At 47.9% G+C, this 20,064-nt stretch overlaps 1 protein-coding gene across 1 annotated transcript in view; it reads left to right on the forward strand.

Annotated features, from left to right (window-relative positions):
• CCDC78 (coiled-coil domain containing 78) overlaps window positions 1-20,064 on the forward strand; it is a 25,612-nt gene continuing 5,548 nt past the window's right edge. Inside the window, exons 1-16 of the mRNA XM_032966151.2 lie at window positions 1-186; window positions 2,617-2,786; window positions 3,725-3,990; window positions 4,758-4,900; window positions 5,481-5,627; window positions 6,257-6,450; window positions 7,084-7,261; window positions 13,536-13,664; window positions 14,756-14,887; window positions 15,240-15,326; window positions 15,608-15,787; window positions 16,233-16,385; window positions 17,070-17,120; window positions 18,176-18,264; window positions 19,293-19,371; window positions 19,812-19,937. Coding sequence (XP_032822042.2) covers window positions 2,665-2,786; window positions 3,725-3,990; window positions 4,758-4,900; window positions 5,481-5,627; window positions 6,257-6,450; window positions 7,084-7,261; window positions 13,536-13,664; window positions 14,756-14,887; window positions 15,240-15,326; window positions 15,608-15,787; window positions 16,233-16,385; window positions 17,070-17,120; window positions 18,176-18,264; window positions 19,293-19,371; window positions 19,812-19,937 — 2,076 coding nt within the window. The 5' untranslated portion in view covers window positions 1-186; window positions 2,617-2,664. The remainder of the gene's footprint in view (window positions 187-2,616; window positions 2,787-3,724; window positions 3,991-4,757; window positions 4,901-5,480; window positions 5,628-6,256; window positions 6,451-7,083; window positions 7,262-13,535; window positions 13,665-14,755; window positions 14,888-15,239; window positions 15,327-15,607; window positions 15,788-16,232; window positions 16,386-17,069; window positions 17,121-18,175; window positions 18,265-19,292; window positions 19,372-19,811; window positions 19,938-20,064) is intronic.

Consider the following 20,064-nt stretch of genomic DNA (forward strand, 5'->3'; position numbering starts at 1 on the left):
TGCGCTGCGCCTCGGCATGCGGGCGGAGTCGAGGCGGGGCCTATCCGCGCTGGGAAATCCGAAGCGCGGTCTCCATGGAGACGGGAGCCGCTGTCCCCTGTCGGTCGCCATGGCGTGAAAGCTGAAATTGGACATTGGCGCAGCCCGACATTTGAGCGGCGCGTACACACTAAATTACTTGTCAAGGTACGTAAACAAAATGCACACACCCACACACATACGTGTACTCACACAAACCCCAAAGACAAAGAATCCCCCCGTATAACCCGAACAAAAATATATACATATACTGTTGGTGCAAGTGATGTGAGCGAGCGCCTATCAAGGCCGGCACGGCGCACGAGGGAGTTGGGTGGTCCAGAACCACGCCCGGCCGCCTTTGTATCCCCAGTGGCGACGTTTACACACCGCACCAGGATACTCATTTGAGGCCGAGTCGACCTAGGGGAAGCCCGGGACCGGTTCCGATAATCGTCACCGGTATTGACCGTGGCCGCGTGATCGAACTCGGGACGCCGGGTTCGTAGCGCAGCGCGCGCCAACCCTGCTACTCCCCTACTTAGACAACAACAAGAACAACAACAAGAACAACAACAACACGTACGTTACCAGCGCACAGTCGGCAACGTGCGTCAATTCACTGCCCACGGGGTGACGGTCGTGTGTGTGCGTGGTGGGGAGCGGAGGTGGTTATTCGACGGTATGACATACTTCACCACGCAGGTCAATTGGGATTTGGTGAAAGTTGGGGATGGGGGGAGTCATAGAATGTGTGAGCATGGAAAGTTACTGTGCAGTACAACAATGGATTTTCTGGCGAATTGCCCGATGATGCTGGATGCAATTACCAGCGAAACGTCGTGCTCAAAAAATTGTAAATGTTGTGGTTTCACTCCTTCAACACACCGGTGGGCTAAAGTAGTGAACTATTTGTCTTTTGTCAAACGTGACACTTTTTTGCTGATTGGCCGTGTCGGGTGGTGGAGGGTTACGACACATTTATAAATAACGCGATCCCAAAAACGTTTATTATGAATGAATGTTGGCTGCACTGCCCGCTGCTCTCCAGGACCGCAGCCATCTGACAACCTGTTTCGTGCATTGGTGGGTCATCCATCCGAGCACTATTCCAGGACCAAACCCCTGCTTAGCTTCTGATATCTCACGAGATCGGGCACGTTCCGGCTGAACTGGCCATCATCACAGACTCACCGTATACAAACACAAATCCAGTACCGTATACAGAGTTGTACAGGGTGGTCCAGATGTCTTGTGACCCCTATTTAAAACTTTATATTGTTTGATACCAATGGGTGCGTAAAAAAAATCTTAGGGGTCAATTAATTGGGGGTCACGGTACATCTGGACCACCCTGTTTATATATATATATAAGTGCTGTTAGCAAGCGCCTATTACCGCCGGATTGGATCAACAACCACATCCGACCGCATTTGTCTCCGCAGTGTTGATGTTTACACAACTCAGTGTTGATGTTTACACAACTCAGTGTTGATGTTTACACAACTCAGCAGTTGCAAGGTTGAGTCGAACTCGGGGGAGAGCCAGGACAGCCTGTGATTCCACGCAAGGCCGTCATTATATTTATTTATTGGGGGGGGACACGTCCCCAATAAATTGGGGGGGGACACGTCCCCTTCTTTGTGGGACCACACGTCACTGGAAAGGACACGCCCCCCCCCAATAATCAAATATGCTCAAAATGTCCCCCCCCCAATATATTGCTATAAAATAGATTTCTGTTTATATGATTCTGGTTATGGTTGTACTTTATTAATCCCTAACATCTGCCATTACATACAATGAAACAAGAAAAGGTAAAAAAGAAACAAAACACAGCGATGTAATACAATACACTATTAGACATTATTGTAAAGTATTAATAAAAAGTCCATCCTATGTGTTAGTGATTTTTTAAATATTTTAGGCAGGAAATGGCAGGAAATTCGTTTTCAAATGTAGATTTTTTTTTCTGGGGGGGGACCCCCACACACCCTGGAAGATTTGGTCCCCCTAAATGTTGACTCCATGGCTACGGCCTTGATACCACGTGCTACTGATGTAAGCCGTGGCCTGAAATCGGACGCGGGTTTCAGTCACCCATGATGATTAAACCGGGCTCTCACGTGCGGTGAGATGATGGTCTCAACCCAGTCCCCAATGACTGGAAAAAAGGCATCACGTCAATTGGCTCTGTATTAATTTGTCTTAAATGTAGCTCTGATCATTTAAAAACAAATCCCGTCACCTGATTAACACTACTATCATGTGTGGGAAAATGCTGCCCCCTTCTTTGTGGGACCGCACGTCACTGGAAAGGATCTCGGAGATAGCTCTGTACATATCCATTTCCACGGGCCATTCCGTAGCATGATGAGATGCACTCTGTATGTATGTTGAACTGCTTTCGCACCGTATTTAGCCAACCGCGCTAATCGGAGGTGCGGATCTGTGAGAGATGCACATACATACCTAATTTCATGACATGCCACCAATAAGCACGACGGGGATAACGTTGGGGATAGATTACGATGTCATTAAATGCGCAACATCCAGCTCTTGTTTGAACACGGCGACGCTGACTTCGTTCTTTGACAGTGAGGGGACGGTGTTGGCAGCCGAGAGGAGGTCTCCTCCTGGGTTGCAATGGACACCGAGGTGTGGGCACTGCTGCCCGAGACCCTACCTGGAGAGAGCGTTCGCTCTCTGCGTGGCCTCGTTGACGACAGAACGTTCAGCTGCCCGGGTCCTGGCGGGTTCACCTTCACGTGAGTAGCACATCATACGTTAGCAATACGTGTGTATGTATGTATGTTCAACTTATTTTGCACCGTACGTAGCCCACCGTGCTAAAGGACAATAAACTAAAACAAAACGCATTGTTACGGTTAGTTTGTTGTCTAGGCCTTTAACAAAATCACCCAGAAGGTGCTCAAACTTGTCAGATCTTGATAAGCCGAGCAGAATTTAGCCTGGATAGCGCTGGAATGGATGACCACCGCATGTAATAAACATGCTTTAGGCTGCTGAGGGGCTAAGTTGTAGCAGCAGCGGATAGTGCAGCAAAATTCAACGTTGCACTGTACTTATCTTAACGTGATCTATACAGCGCCTTAACCAAGGCACTTTACAGAGAATTGAGAGCGGTACAAATGCATATAATGGCAGAGATGAGGTGAATAAAATAGATGAGAGGAAGCAATGGCAAATCTGTGATGCGTGAATTCGTGAAATCAAAATTTATTACAGTAAATGATGATGAATAGATTTAATGAATGAGTGATAGTCATATAATGAGAATATGAAGAGGGAACAGTAACGGTCGTGGTTATGGGGGAGAGATTAAGTGGTTGTGCGGTGAGCTAGAGAAAATAAGTGAGTATTGAGTGAGGAGCGGAAGCTAGTGAGCGAAGGTGGCTGTTTAATGTGGAGGGGAATTTCGTTCCAGTGAAGGGGATTGAGAAGAGAAAAAGAGCAAAAGCGTGATTGAGCACAAGGAGAAGGAGGAACATAGAGAGACAACAAAGATTGAGAACATCGAGGACAAGAAGGCATATAGAAAGATACATTATATGCTTTCATGACTATGTTCCCTGACTTCACGAACCCATATACACCAGAATGGTGAAGTCGAGTATACGTTGAAAAAGACATTGTGAATTTTGAATGACTCCTCGCTGATCTTCCCTACCCTGACCACAAACAGCTTTCGAGAGCTCCTCGGGGACACAGGCCGTACGTCACTGGGCCGCCTGCTCGATCCGCTGTTGGATGGCCTGCTCACAGGCCACAATAGCTGCATGCTACTGCTGGGGCCTACAGGCTCAGACAAGGAGAGGGTCCTGGCCGGCATGGTGCCCTCCCAGATGCAAGTCGTAGCCGGGGTCGGTGCTGGGCAGCAGCGGGCAACGGGGCTTGTGCCCCTTGCCATGCAGAGGCTGTTCGCCGCATTGGAGAGTGGTGCCATGCCTGGTACGGAGGAAGAGTTCCGAGTTGTCTTGCTGTTGCTGGTGGTGGCACTGTGGCTCCAGTTTAAGGATATAGCAATATCCGCCTTGGATTTTTGAGTCTCGGGTGACACATGCAAGGTAGATTAATTGATAATTGGAATAGGAAGGAATATATTGATTCATTGACTCATAATAGATTTTTTGATCAGACCATGTTAGTAAAATTCCTAGGCATGGCGTACAACCTCCTCCACCTGGCACAGATAAATAAAGTTGTCATTCATGACAAATGTGCCAATTTACTATTGCTTCAGCACAGTTTTATGTTGGAGAGAAATCCACGACATTCAACAATTTGGTAGGCCGTTTCACTGGTCGTTGCAACCAGGCATCATCAGGCAATTGCCATGCTGGTCAGTGCAGGTTGGTGAGGTTGGGAAGGGTGGGAGCTGAGGACTGTTTCATATATCACTAGCTGGGAATTGAACTCAGGTCATGTAATTCATAGTGCAGCACACTAACCGGTGCATGACTACTCCACTCCACATAGCCTTACAAAACATGTGCAATGGTTATGATAACTGTACAATAACAACTCTTAAAAATTGCATTAAACGTTAGTTCTTAAAACCTTAAACAATTCTCGAGAAACTAATTTACCAAATATAGTTTTTTTTTTTTATCAGGATCCAGCTTGGAAAGGATTCGTAATTGAAATTCACCTCTTTATCACTCTACTGTTCCATCGCTGTTTTGAGCGATTTGTTGGTCTATTGACTGTTTGTGCAGGGAGCCGTGCAGTGGCGCTGTCTCTGTGCGAGGTGAGCGCCGATGAGAGTGTGAGGGATCTCATGATGTGGGACCCGCCGGCCCCAGGAAACGAGGGAGTCCTGCAGCTCGACTTCAGCCCACAGGAGGGCATCTACGTGCGGGTGAGCCACCGCACTTACAAAGGTTTTAAAAAGAGATGTGGGGGGTTTTTTCTCCCCCCAATGTTATGCCGATTGTGCCTGTGATGTCACGTCATGAGACGTAGTAGCCTTTCGGATCTCTCAATTAACGGTGCAACCATTCGTGTTATGGCAGGAGTAGGGATCCAATTACCTAGTGAGGGCCAAATAGAAATTTTAAATGCATTCGGTGGACAACCACACGTTAACACACACCTCAGCATTATCCAATAATAGCGTGAAGAGTTCACCTCTACCTCACCAATGCAATGCCTACGCACCTCCAATTAGCACGGTTGGCTACATACGGTGCGAAAGAAGTTCAACATATGTGCTACGCCTACATTTTTCCTGAATTCAGTTCCTAAAGCACATGGGAGTGTAACGTTGGGACATCTTGCCAAGCAACACGCCGAGCAACCCGAAAACTACATCAGAGAGCCATACGGCAAAACCGCAAACACCTACGCAGTGGTAACAAGGGAGATGTTAGTCAGGACAAGGGCCCACGGGCTCGTGTGCTGATGGAGCATGGATGTGCCTGCCTGTGTCTGCGTCCCAGGGGTTGAGGCGGGTGGCCGTTGGCTCGGCGGCCGAGGCAAGCACGGTCTTCCGCCGCGGTTGGGCCCGACGGGCCGGGGCCGTTCCCTCTGAGTTTGGCATCAGCTCGCCCGGCTCCACGCTCATCCTCACCTTGCATCTGCACCTAGTAACTCCACTGCCCTCCCCGATGCACCGCTCTGCATGGAGTTCTGGCTTGTGTAGACAAATATCATAGTCCATGGGACCCGAGCAGATATTGACCTCATCTAAGAGGTGGCAGGACCAAGTATTTAGCATATGGCCCATTTTTGACATGGTTACCACATAAAGTAACTTCCAACTGGGCATTTATGTTGCGGTTATTGAGATGGTGGATTGAGGCAGTCGCTTTGGATGGATTCGGCCGTAGTCTGCACCTTCGGAAGGTAGACGTTGAGGTCAGTGCAGCAAAATAAATTATTGTTCTACACTCTCCCCACCTTCACCAACCCGCACTGACTAGTGTGGTGAGGAATGGCCAAATAACCCTTACTGTATGGGGAGGCCCTCTTCCATTAGTGGATTGACACATGCCTGAAAGGACGACCACTAGAGAGATTTGTAAGCGAAGAGCTAGTTGACATCAGGTTATGTCACTTATTAGCAGGAAGAGATCTGAAATTGTAATTGAAAATCAAACGTGTTTCATTCAAAACGTATCCATTGTGTAAAGTATTGAGCCACCTGGCAATTTCCACTGTGCTGATTTGGCATCATCTACATTTTGTTGTCACCACCGCTCGTCCCATGTAACAGCACGCACACGGGGACCCGCACGGTACGAGCTCGTGGCTCCGATTCGTCGAGCTGCCTGGCACCGAGGGGCTGCCCGGGGCGGAGGGCGAGGGGGGTGGGCACGAGCAGCCGGGCAGCAGGAGCCTCCGCGCTCTGGCTCGGGTCGCTGGCTCCCTGGCCGATTCGCCGGGTGCCGACCGCGTCATTGACTACAGGTGCGCGGGCTGGAGAGTGCCTGTGGATATCTGGCTTATGCAGACAAATAACATAGTCCATGGGACCCGATCAGATATTGAACTCATCGGGGTCACCTGAGAGGTGGCGGTACCTTAGTGAACACCTCGGCGATACCATTTCTTCTGCCTACAAACACAGGTAAAGGTGCAGCCCTGCAGATACTGCTGCCAGAAGGTTCTCTACTAAAGTGAGCTGCAGTAAGCCCCCCTAGAGGGTATTTTTGCCTACTTTTCCACTCTGGCCAGACATCTTCGTACAGGTTAGAGTACCCACATTTTACCCCACCACATATTACATCGCCGATCAAATAACTACGGTGTATCCAATTCTACTGCTCGGTGGACATATATTATGGACATATATTACAAAATCTACGCGTTGAAAAAACTTGAGCCATTGTTTCAACTGCCGTCCTTGGAGACTGGACCGGGGACCTCTGGACTTCAACTCCATTGTGCTAAGCATTACACCACCATCCAAAACATTAAAATAATCGTGTGCATGAGCGTACGAATCCATTTTAATCAATGAACAGACGAATATTTTACATCGCTAGTCGTAGCATTGAGGTTCCTCGCCGAGTGACGCCCTGCCGTGTGTCTTTGTCTCAGCGGCTCGGTGCTCACGGAGCTGCTGAGCGACGTGCTGGGTGGAAACTGCGCGACGCGCGTGCTATGCACCCTGCCCCGGGATCCCGCGCCCACGCCCCTCGTGGGTGCCACGTTGCGCCTGTGCGCGGCGCTGGCTCGGGTCTGCAACTTCCCAGCGTCCAACCATTACCATGTGCAGGTATGAGTAACTGCGGGCAGTGCCATACCAAGGGTGAGGTGGGGCGGGCGGGCGGGCGGGGGCAGCCGCCCCCGGTTGCCCCTTCCGAGTGAGGCGTTGTCCAAATGTGTAGCCAAATTGTTGCAGACGAAGCAAAAAGTGGCGGATGGTGGCTCAGATTTTTGGTGGGTGGTGCCCGCACCGTAGCAGCTAGGGGGTGGGTGTGGGGGTGAGATGGTGAGAGGATGGCACCCTGCCAGTTCTTTCAACATATCTACGGCTCTGACTGGGCAGAGCCATTACCACTTACAGGTATAAGTAACTGCAGGGCAGATCCATATCGGCGCGAAGCGGGGCTGTGTCCTGGAGAGAGAGTAGCCCTAGAGACGTAGCTACAGAGATACATAGAGAGAGATATGGGGTGAGGCTGACATGGAGAGAGCTGCACAAAGAGAGAAAGGAAACGTGGAGGGATACACACACACAATGACAGATATGAAAGTCAAACACAGAGACAAACATGAATAGACAGACACAGATCGAGAATCAGAGATATGCAGAGATACACAGAAAAAAAAAAAACACATTTAATTCTGGGGGGCCCTGAACACAAGCATGTACAGTGAGGGAAAAAGTATTTGATCCCCTGCTGATTTTGTACGTTTGCCCACTGCCAAATAAATGATCAGTCTATAATTTTAATGGTAGGTTTATGTGCAAAGTGATAGACAGAATAACAACAAAAATCCAGAAAAACGCATGTCAAAAATGTCATAAATTGATTTGCATTTTAATGAGGGAAATAAGTATTTGACCCCCTCTCAATCAGAAAGATTTCTGGCTCCTAGGTGTCTTTATACAGGTAACGAGCTGAGATTATGAGCACACTCTTAAAGGGAGTGCTCCTAATCTCAGTTTGTTACCTGTATAAGCGACACCTGTCCACAGAAGCAATCAATCAATCAGATTCCAAACTCTCCACCATGGCCAAGACCAAAGAGCTCTCCAAGGATGTCAGGGACAAGATTGTAGACCTACACAAGGCTGGAATGGGCTACACGACCATTGCCAAGCAGCTTGGTGAGAAGGTGACAACAGTTGGTGCGATTATTCGCAAATGGAAGAAACACAAAAGAACTGTCAATCTCCCTCGGCCTGGGGCTCCAAGCAAGATCTCACCTCGTGGAGTTGCAATGATCATGAGAACGGTGAGGAATCAGCCCAGAACTACACGGGAGGATCTTGTCAGTGATCTCAAGGCAGCTGGGACCATAGTCACCAAGAAAACAATTGGTAACACGCTACGCCGTGAAGGACTGAAATCCTGCAGCGCCCGCAAGGTCCCCCTGCTCAAGAAAGCACATATACATGCCCGTTTGAAGTTTGCCAATGAACATCTGAATGATTCAGAGGACAACTGGGTGAAAATGTTGTGGTCAGATGAGACCAAAATGGAGCTCTTTGGCATCAACTCAACTCGCCGTGTTTGGAGGAGGAGGAATGCTGCCTATGACCCCAAGAACACCATCCCCACCGTCAAACATGGAGGTGGAAACATTATGCTTTGGGGGTGTTTTTCTGCTAAGGGGACAGGACAACTTCACCGCATCAAAAGGACGATGGACGGGGCCATGTACCGTCAAATCTTGGGTGAGAACCTCCTTCCCTCAGCCAGGGCATTGAAAATGGGTCGTGGATGGGTATTCCAGCATGACAATGACCCAAAACACACAGCCAAGACAACAAAGGAGTGGCTCAAGAAGAAGCACATTAAGGTCCTGAAGTGGCCTAGCCAGTCTCCAGACCTTAATCCCATAGAAAATCTGTGGAGGGAGCTGAAGGTTCGAGTTGCCAAATGTCAGCCTCGAAACCTTAATGACTTGGAGAAGATCTGCAAAGAGGAGTGGGACAAAATCCCTCCTGAGATGTGTGCAAACCTGGTGGCCAACTACAAGAAACGTCTGACCTCTGTGATTGCCAACAAGGGTTTTGCCACCAAGTACTAAGTTATGTTTTGCAGAGGGGTCAAATACTTATTTCCCTCATTAAAATGCAAATCAATTTATAACATTTTTAACATGCGTTTTTCTGGATTTTGTTGTCTCTCACTGTTCAAATAATCCTACCATTAAAATTATAGACTGATAATTTCTTTGTCAGTGGGCAAACGTACAAAATCAGCAGGGGATCAAATACTTTTTTTCCCTCACTGTAGAGGGTTACTGCCTGTCGGTGCGTGGAATTCCTGCCTGTTGAGGTTGAAAGGTCAATGTGTGAGAGTAGCCAACAGGTGGCGGTAGGTTGATCCAGTGGCGAGGTGATACCCTGAGCAGGAACTTTAACGTCAGCGGCCAGGGGAATGTAATATTGGCCACATATGGTAAACGTTTTCCCACGTCAAGTGGTACAAATTCCTGCTGTGGTCCATAGATTTATACAAGATCACAACTTATTTTGCAAATTAGACTATGCTGATCTCTTGAGTTATAAGCTGGTTAAACAAAATTCTAAACGATTTAAACTATTTTTTTATTTTACCAGGTAAGGCCCACTGAGCTATAGAGCTCATTTTCAGAAGCGATCTGGCCACAATTGATAGCTCAGCGAAGTGGCTAATCACGTAGAGATTTATAGCAGCCAAATACTCTAAATGCATGTTTCTAAGTGTGGAGGGAATACCCGGAGAAAAATCCACGTGACCGCAGGGAGAGAGACTCAAACTCCAAATATACAGGCGTCACAGTCGGGATCGAACCCACGACCTCCTGTATACAATGCGAGGTAGTTAACATCTCACCATCGTGGCGAGATTACGAGATATTTTTCCATTTTAAACTTGAATTTCTCAGTTTGATGTCAGCATAGGATAGAGAATAACAAGTTTCAAGTTTCATTTATTAGGTACTAGCTGTACTACCCGGCTTCGCCCGGGACTTGGATCCACCACGAGTGGCGATGTTCACACACCACAACAGTTACTGGTTTGAGGCTGAGACGACCTAGGGGATGCCCAGGAGCGGTTTAAATAATCGTCACCGGTGGTGGCCGTGAGCGGGAATCGAACGTGGGTCGCCGGGTTCGTACCGCGGCGCGCTAACCACTACACTACAATGCGTTACGCTTCTACATGCGCGGGTCACATGACAGATTTGACGTCACAGCTCACTTGCCATGCAAAAAATAAATGCATTATTGAGCTCCCCCCCCCCCCCAAAAAAAAACCAAAAGCATATTTTTAGAATTGTTGCATAGTGTACAGTCTGGAAAGTACCCACATGGCAAATTTCAAGTTTGTTGCATGTCGGGAAGTACAGTAAACATTTTGAACAGACACACATATTCACAACTTTCCCTTTTATATATAGAGAGATAGCCCTGTGAGCCATGCGGCTCTTGAGTTGGTTGCAACCGCAACAAACGAAATGTGAACAGAGAAACATCTTGAAGCGACGACGCGCAACAGAAACATCCTGGATAAACCAGCAAATCTTACAGAAAAAAAAACACCATATTACAACGCTGTGTGCAAAAATCCCAGTGTGAGGCAAGTCAAACAATAACAACCATAAGATAATTTAGATTAAAGTTATAATAGCCTACCACATGACACAGAATAGCTTGGAATAGCATGGCTTAGTAAAGCAACACCACGGCACAGGACACTTGGCACATCTCAGTTCATTTATAGGGTTGGCATGTGCCCAATGTACATGCAGCATCTCATTTCACGCATCCTTCACGACCTTGCATGGGTAAATAAAAAGTTATGCAATGGGTAGCCATGGTGTGGGGGGAAGCCTTCAGCTGGCATTTCACGGGCAAAGGCTTGCTGTTGCTAATGATGATGAGGCTGACACTCATCATTTTGGTGATTTTACAAACAAAACTAATTGTATCTATTTGCCAGTGTCAAAAAGGTCCCATAGATGAGACAAGCCCATCAAGAAAGCTGTCTCTGGTGTAGGCCAATCAGTTACAAAGACAATGCTTATATAATTATAAGAGCAAATTTGTTTGCATGTTTTGCCACAAGTGTGTGGTTAATGGAGACTTGATGCCTTGCAAAATCTATCTACTTGGTGTTTGAACATTTTAACACCTGTTTCATTGCCAAAAATAATTGTGCAGTATATGTAGACAATTGTCAAATCAACATTTTGACTCATAGTCGCACCTTGCTTGCATACATGCACGAATGCATGCACGGCACGGCCCATTGAGTGCGGCGCATTGAGTGTGCCCATTGAGTGCACATTCCAGAGCAAATCTTTCGGTGAGTTTTGTTTGGTTTCTCGAGCGAGCACACCTTTGAGTCAACATCAGAGCTTCGCCACCAAGGGCTCTGGCCGTCCGGTTGCCTCGCTACCTCGCTACCTCGGCTACTCGGCGTCATGTTGTATTAGGGTTGCCCCGAGAGAAGAGGGTGAGTTTGTCGGCTTTTTAATTTATTAAATGCGCTCCTCTCTTTTGTTGTGTTGTTTGGTTTAATTTCCGTCCTCTTGGCACTGGAATCGCGGCCGTGAAATTTGCTCTCTTAGCCGTGGAGAAGACCAGCCACCGCACATAGATCGTGAGATCATGATGACACTAAAACGATAAACATCGGCAGTTATAAAAAAAAATCGTCTGTTGTGGATTGCTGCAATATAATGGACCGCCGTGCTTAGTTATTATCACCGGCTGTCGGATACAAAGGTACGTTTACATAGTTTGTGTGCATGTGAGTTTTGTGGGGGAATCGGTTGAAGTACAGTATTACGTTGAGAAAAAGCTATATTCCTATGAGTGTACCCTCCGAATTTAATTCTTACAAACCTGCATGACTTTCATTTGCACCTCGGATCCACGCGGTTGGCTACATACGGCGCAAAATAAGTTCACCATACATACAGCCCACTGAGAAAAACATTTCTTTTGCATGGGAGACCTGGGGTGCAAACAAATGCTGTGTAATTTTCAGCATTTCTCCCTTATCTCGAAAAGTGGACAAAGTACTTCTATCATAATTACAGTCCTAATTGGTTGACATGCCATGCCGAAGTAAAACGCCACTTCATGAATATGTTGAGTTCCCACATCTTGAAAGTGTCTGAAACGTACTTCTGAAATGGTGGAACTGCCCCTTGCTTCTTTCAGCGTTCTGTCACCTGTTTCTAAATAAAGTTCATCTTTGCATATATATGTGTAAAATCTAATATTTATCATGAAGCCTGTTTATTTTAAAGATTTCTTTAATTAACATGTATAATGCTGTGTTTCACGTACAAACCTTACTTTAAATTGATAAAAACTAAGCCTACCGAAACTGGCCTGTGCTTGCCTTTGATTAACTTAGCCTAAAATTAATGCCCTCTGTGGTAGCGGTGTGGCCATTAAATATCGGCAGTGGAGAGGCAATGCTCGCCTTTGCTGACTGCTGAGGCATCGGCGGCATTGGAGAGATGGTCATGCTGTCCATTATAGTGAGGTCACTGAATCATCACCCCCATATATGAATTTAAAGTAGTGAGCCTATGGCCAAATCATCCGGAATGCACCCGATCTCATCAGATCTCTGGAGTTGAGCTGGATTGAGCCTGGATAGTCCTTGAATCGGTGACTGCCTATGCATACTACGGGTTGTTAGAGGCTGCTGCAGGTCTACGTTGTGGGCAGCAGAGGGCAGTGCAGGAGAATCCATTTTTGTACTTCTGTACTTCCACATCTGTGCCTCCAACCTTTAGCAAGCTGCACTGACAAGCGTGGCGCAGTCTAATTAAATGACCAATGTTTCACTTGGCGTAGAGAGATCCTCGGTAGGTTCACAAAATGGCTCCACGTGTTATCTCATTAATGAAGCTTCAGACTCATGACAAAGCCTAGGTACATACGGTGTCTGCGGACTCAGAGCTGTATATTTTTTTGTCTCGTCTTCCTTTCATTGAGGGGAATGGCAAATGTACTTGCCGCTCATGTCCAAATATTTGGGGCCACCAGTCCTCTGAGCCCCCTTTATTCTCACGCCCACGCTGAAATAGATGTATACGCACAACCCTTTTGTCTATCCACTGCTGGATGTGGCCTCCCCACACACCGTGCATGTCGTGGAGGTTATTTTTTTTTCATACTTAAGTGCGGGTTGGTGAACGCAGGGAGGAGTATAGACATACAGTTGTACAGCACTACATCGTTTTTTCTTGCTCCGCTATGCTAACCATCACACAGCACCACCTCGCAGTTTGCCTTACGTAAAGAGATACGTGCACTCTATTGAGTTATCCTTTCCCCGTGTGCTGTGGTCCGTGTCGTGTCACAGGGGCTGCTTACTCAGCTGCGGGCGCGACTACAGGCGGCGCGTGGGGTCGCTGCGCTAGGCATGGGCCCCAAAGCGGACGAGGCCACCCAGGCCCTGCGGGAACATGTGCGACGGCTCACCAACGAGAACGTACGACGACAACAACATCAACAACAACGATAACAGCCGCAATTCCCCACTAAGTAGTGGTCACATCGTCATGGCGCCTGTGCCAGGTTAGGTGCACTTTGGCGACATGTGAGTGTCCAATTCTCGCTTCAGAATCAGAATATTTATTTATACTGGAGGAATCTGATGAGCTATGAAGCTATTTTTCACAGATGTCCAGTAATATTCATAAATGTCTGGTAATTTCGTTATATGTTACTTGACAAGCCCAGGTGTTATGGGCTAATTGACTGAGATGACTGGCAGATAAACCACCTGTGTTCCCCACTGCCAACAGCAACACACGACAGTACAAAGTAAGTAATAATAATAACCGAAGAAAATCTCACTATATCCCAAGACTCGTTTTCAGGAAGGTCCTGAATGATGGGATGTTTGACCGTTTCTGTGAACGATCATTAGATTCATGTGAGAGAGCGGTGGAGTAACTTGAGAAAATCTCTTAAATTAATAGGCAATAAATAGTCACATTAATTAGTATCCACTAGTAACTCGTGGATGCCCGACAGGGACGACCATGGTCAGTTATCCCACCACTGCACCTTTAATGTCCAAATTACCAAATAAAAAAAATACTCGTAAATTACTTCATTAGACAAAGATTCCCCATATAGCCTTAACAAACTGTAGGAGTAAGTGCTGTTAGCGAGCACCTATGAAGGCCGGCATGGCACACGAGGAGGTGGGTGGCCAGCACCATGCCCGGCTGCCTTTGTCTCTCTAGTGGCGATGTTTACACTCCACACCAGGTACTCATTTGAGGCTGAGTCGACCTAGGGGAGGCCAGGATTGGTTCAGATAACCGTCGCTGGTGTTGGCCGTGAGCGGTAATTGAACTCAGGTCACCGGGTTCGTTGTATAGTGGGCTAACCACTACACTATCGCTCCCACTACCTCATTATGTACAGTAACATACAAACATCGTGACTGACTGCGAAACTACTGTAGACTATACCCGTCTTGTGAAACGTAGCTCGTTTGTGATAGCCTTGCGCTCTTAGAACAGCGTGAATACCAAATGTACTCGTGATGTCGTTTGCTTTCCGCTGCAGGAGCAACTGCGGGACAAGAACGAGCGCGTGTACAACAAGCTGCAGGAGGCTCAGGAGCGCCTGGGACAACTGGCCGGGTCGCGTAGCGACCTGTCCAGCAAGCTGGTGATGAGCGAGGAGGAGAAGCTGAAGGTACTGACCGGACTTAGCGATGTATCCAGGTGTGGTGAGCAGGGTCAAGGATGCGTGTAGGAGTGGGGTAAATGTTACAGGTGTGGATGGTGTAGAGGAGACATACAGGTGTGGTGAGTGGGGTGAAGGATGCATGCAGGGTTGGGTGGGGTGAATGATACAGAGTTTGGCGTGATACAGGATACATACGGGCATAGGTGATGTGAAGGGTGCATGAAGATGTGGACAGGGCGAGGGTATTAACAAAATCGCAGCCTGTGCTACTGCACTGCCGCCAACTTTGACCCTGATATTCTATTGGGAGTAGAACACCAGTGCCCCCACAGTACACGTGTGTGTGTTGCCCGTGCAGATTTCCAAGGAACTCATCGAGCTGCAGATCCAAGCAAACCACATGCGTGAGCACTACGAGGCTGAGGGCTTTGAGCTCAAAAACACGGTGAGCGGTCGTGTTGCGTTGGCGACCACGTTTCGTCGGCGGGTCCAGATGAGATCGATTGTGAAATTCAACATAAATACATACATAATTCACTTGCCGGTAACACTGGAGGTGAATCCGATTCTGAGGTGGCTTGTAGGCATGCTGGCGCACGGTGACATCATTCCCATATGTTAAGCTCTCTCGCTTACAGACATCTATTACCGTCTCCGTGTTCGTGCCTGCCTGCGTCCATTGTTTGTGCCTCCCTTTGCTGCCCGACTCCCCCCCCCCCCCCGCAGGTGGTGTCGCTGGAGAGCCGTGTGCACGCGTTGGAGTCAGAGCGCGAGCGGATCGCGCGCGACGCCAAGGCGCTGCGCACGCGCCTTGGGGACGTGGAGCACAACCGCAAGCAGCTGGCGGACGAGTACATCGCTCTCAAGGGCAACTACATGGCGCTGTCCAAGGAGCACGAGAAGGAGGTGCGGGGCTCTGATGCACCACACCCACCCACCCACCCACACGGGGGGGTGTTGTCTCCTTACACCTCCTGATGAACATTACTGGAAGATGCAATCAGGTCTCCTTCAGCGGTCAGAGATTCTAAGCCGGTGCCTGAGATCCTCGGGTTCAGCCGCGCTGTGGTTAGACCAGGTTGTCAAGTGTGGGGAGTTTGCTGGTCTCAGTCCGGTAACCAGTGACTGCACAAAAATACCAATCGCATTGTACTGTAACCATGCTGCAACTTCTGTGCCGCCCGCCATAACCAGCTTGCACTAACCAGTGCTTGTGAATATTTTTTAACGCGACCGACAGGGCATGAGGATGCCTTCAACCATCAGTGGATTGTCACAGGTTATCAAGGCAAAATGCTTTATTGACGGGACCGGTTGCCGTGCCGTTCCTCGCATCTCACGGCGATTGCAGGTGGCCAAAACGGAGGAGCTGAGCATGGAACTGATGCGTGTGGCTGGGCAACACGAGGGCCTCGCGCGCTCACACGCCGCCTATCAGGAGGCCGCCGCTGAGCTGCAGCGCGTGCGGTCGCTCGTCAGCCGCCTCTCCGAGAGGGCGATCAAGGTGAGGCGCAAGAGGGGGAGGCGGAGGAAGAGCAGATGGAGGAAGCCGTCAAAGTGAAATATAGGAGGAGGAGGGGTAGGAGAAGTGGGAGAAGAACAGCCGAAAGAGGTGCAGAAGGTGGAGGTGAAAGGAAAGTGTGTGTGCGATGCTGTGGGGAGTGGTAGTGTCGTGGTTAGTGCGTTGTGCTACGAAATTGGCGATCCGAGTTCGAATCACACTCACGGCCAACACCGGTGACGATTACCTGAACCAATCCTGGGCTTCTCCTAGGTCGGCGCAACCTCGAATGAGTACCTGGTGCGGTGTGTAAACATCGTCACCGGGGAGACAAAGGCGGCCGGGCGTCGTGCTGGCCACCCACCACCTCGTGTACCATGCCGGCCTTCATAGGTGTTTGCTAACAGCATTTGCTCCTAAAGTCTGTTAAGGATATACAGAGTATCTTTGTTGAGAATAAAGAGAGAGTGAGTTAGCGATCGGTGTATGAGAAGAGAGAGTTGTGTACATCATATTTGTTAGCTGTATTTAACACATTTTTGCCTTCATATCAAATACGTGATTTCACTTCATCATAAGGGCTGAAGTCGATGACAACTACCCACACACTAACCATTTGTTTACCCGTAGTGTGCCATTGAAATATCTGCTTTTTGCTCTGTTAATGGTTTTCATATGTTGTTCTAGCCTGAAGATATCATAGCTTCGGAGCGGGAGCGAAGAGCCCTGGAGAGGAGCGTGAGTGAACTGACTCTACAGCTCTGTCTCACATTGCTTTAACCACAGCACCACCTCAAGCAATGAGGAGTGTGTCATTCATATTCTTAGCTCTTTCGGTAAAGTCACGTTGAAGGGAAACAATAAAATAATAAAATATATAACAATAAAACAATAAATATATAATAAAATAATAATAAATAATATATTGCTATATATTTCATTATTTGATTGCTTCCCTTCAACGTGACTTTACCGAAAGAGCTAAGAATATGAATTACTGCAGTCACGAAAGCTTTAAATCAAAGAGTGTGTCATTGTTTAACTCGGTTTACCATGCTGCATTATGATTCCCAGTGGATACTCAAAGTAGGACACTGCATCGAGCGCTTTTAAATGCGCTTCTGCGGACGTCTGGAACGCTCTTCCTCCTGATATTTCGAAGTCACTAGAACTTCGCACTTTTACATTATTTAGATTGTAAACTCATTTCTCTAAAACTGCTTTTTGTGTTTAAGTTTGTTGGCCTACCTTTGCAGCTCCGATTAGCACGGTTGGCTATGTACGGTGCGAAAGAAGCACAATATACGTACATCACTGTGACCTCTATTCCATGACGTGAGAAGACATTTTCACTGCAGGGATATTTTCATTTCCAAGGCTATTTTTGTCCGTAGATCTGCTCTTTATTTGTTTGGCCTGTTGTTATTACCATTGGAACATCTATAAAAAAGTTCCCAGATTATGCACACAATTCGGATCAAAAGCATTTAATGTAGCTGCCCCAAGGTTTTGGAACCACGTAGTGTCGTCTCTTGGCTTTTCCATTCTGCCCTATCTGTCCTCATTTAAACTTACTCGATTACAATAAATAACGTTTAAGTGTGAACGTAATTTTACAACATAATTGCGATCGTTAAGTTTTTTGTGTTTTTTTTAATCTATGATTATGGAATGCTTTGATGTTGTTTGCCGGCCAAGTCGCCCTTGAAAAATAGCTTCTTAGCTCAAGGGGCTTTTCTCGGGAAAATAAACTTCTGATTTTGACTTCTGTTGATGGGCCTGCGTGTGACCAGCTGTTCGGCAACCAGACTCAAATGCGGGGTGAGCTGGAGTCTCTGAAAAAGACATACGATGAGCAGCAGAAGAGGCTGGAGGACAAAGTGTGAGTCATTGCTCTCATGACCATCATTTTTTTTTCTACAGCACTCTCATGTATGTTCTTTTGCACTGTACGCAGCCAACCGTGTTAATCGGAGTTGCGGGGAAAGACAATAAACCAAACACAAAAAGCAGTTCTGTATAATTGACTTTTCAGTCTAGACTTAAAAGTGCATAGCTCCAGTGGCTTCCTCATATCGGAAGGAAGAGCGTTCCAGGCGGCCGCAGAAACGCATCTGAAAGCACGCGAACCGCCGCTGCGAGGATGACCGGAGTTCGTGTGATGGTTTATGTTCCTTGATGAGATCAGCAAGGTATTTATTTCCTGAGAAAAGCTGTTCACATAGTCATCAATTTAAATCAGGGTCATAACCTAAAAATGTACAACAACAATTATGCAAACACAAACAGATGGTGTGGTAAGTCTTTGCTCTGAAGAGCTTACAACACTGCACAGAAAAAAGGGGAAGAAATAAAAAGGAGGGCTCACTGGAAATCTGCCATGGAATGAGACCGGAACGAACCTGACAGAGGCCCCTAAGGCACCACGAGGTTGTGGAAATTCAGTTATTGACTCGGGCCTTGAGCCTTGGGTCGTCACATGAAACGCTGCGATTGATCGGTTGTTGTGGAGGTCGAAACGACCCACTGGCAGTCAAGGTCGGGATGACCCATCGCCGGTCAGGCACATCGGTAGTCGGGCGGGAAAGGTTACGCATAAGAGATACATTTTGAGCAAGAGTTTTTAATGACTCGCCGATATGTTTCGGGTTGTGCTGCGCGTTGTTCGGCTCGATGTCACAACGGCAAAAACCTACGCCAGGGAGGATCTAACGTTGATAGACAGATAACAGCAAGGCAGAGGGGTAGGGGAAGCGAGTTTCATCAGCAGAGTGCAGATATCGAGGAGTTGGTATTGCAAGCGAAACGATCAGCTGCCCACTCTGAGTTCAGACGCACATGGCAGCCCTCGCCAATGTCGCGGATTGCATCTCTACGTGGGACATTTTACCCTGTCCCCGTGTCAAGCAGGGTGTCAATGGGACGTGAGCTCCAGGAGGCACGGAGGTCCACTCGTGAAGCGCAGCACAAGCTGGCCGAGCAGGCCGCGGTACGTGCGGTGCTGCGTGGTGCTGCGTGGTGTTGTGTGGTGTTGCGTCGCGTCGCGCAGCTGAATGGTGCCACGTTGACCTAAAAGTGCAAAAGGTCAATAGTTTGTGACAGCCAATGCTCTCGCTCGTCACATCGAGCCAGGAGAAGTGGCTCACGTTTCTAATGCAGTGTTTTTGAGGAAAGGGGGTATCGCATAAATGTTTGAGAATCCCAAACACGCACGGCTGTGAATTGTACAGGAGATTGCAGCATATTAAGCAGGTTTGTGAACCCATCTGTGCGGACTTTTGAGTGTCTTATCTCTTTGTGAGCATGGTAGATTTTCTCTAGGTACTCTTTGTTTATCATTTGTAAAAGACAAACCTGCCTGGTTAATGTTCCTCTAACCTTGATCCGACGATCCCTTTGCTCTTGCCTCCTCACTCCCGACCCCTACAGGCGCTGCTCACGTCAGAGAGCAACCTGAAGGATGTGGAGGTGGAAAACTCTCGTCTACAGCTGCAGCTCAAGGAGCTTAATGAGGAGTACCGGTCACGGCTGCAGCGCTACGTGCGGGACCTCGCTGTAAGCTGGCAGCGGTGAAACATTCGGTCGCGTTCAGCGACCGACATTCACGTTCACACAAATCAACGTAGTTATTTGTCCAGAGTACTTTACTTCCAGTCTATCTAGTGCAGAATACCATTCAGTA

The sequence above is a fragment of the Petromyzon marinus genome, chromosome 35 (assembly GCF_048934315.1).
Source record: "Petromyzon marinus isolate PM22_M1 ecotype Great Lakes invasive population chromosome 35, UKy_Petmar_22M1.pri1.0, whole genome shotgun sequence".
Classification (NCBI taxonomy): domain Eukaryota; kingdom Metazoa; phylum Chordata; class Hyperoartia; order Petromyzontiformes; family Petromyzontidae; genus Petromyzon; species Petromyzon marinus.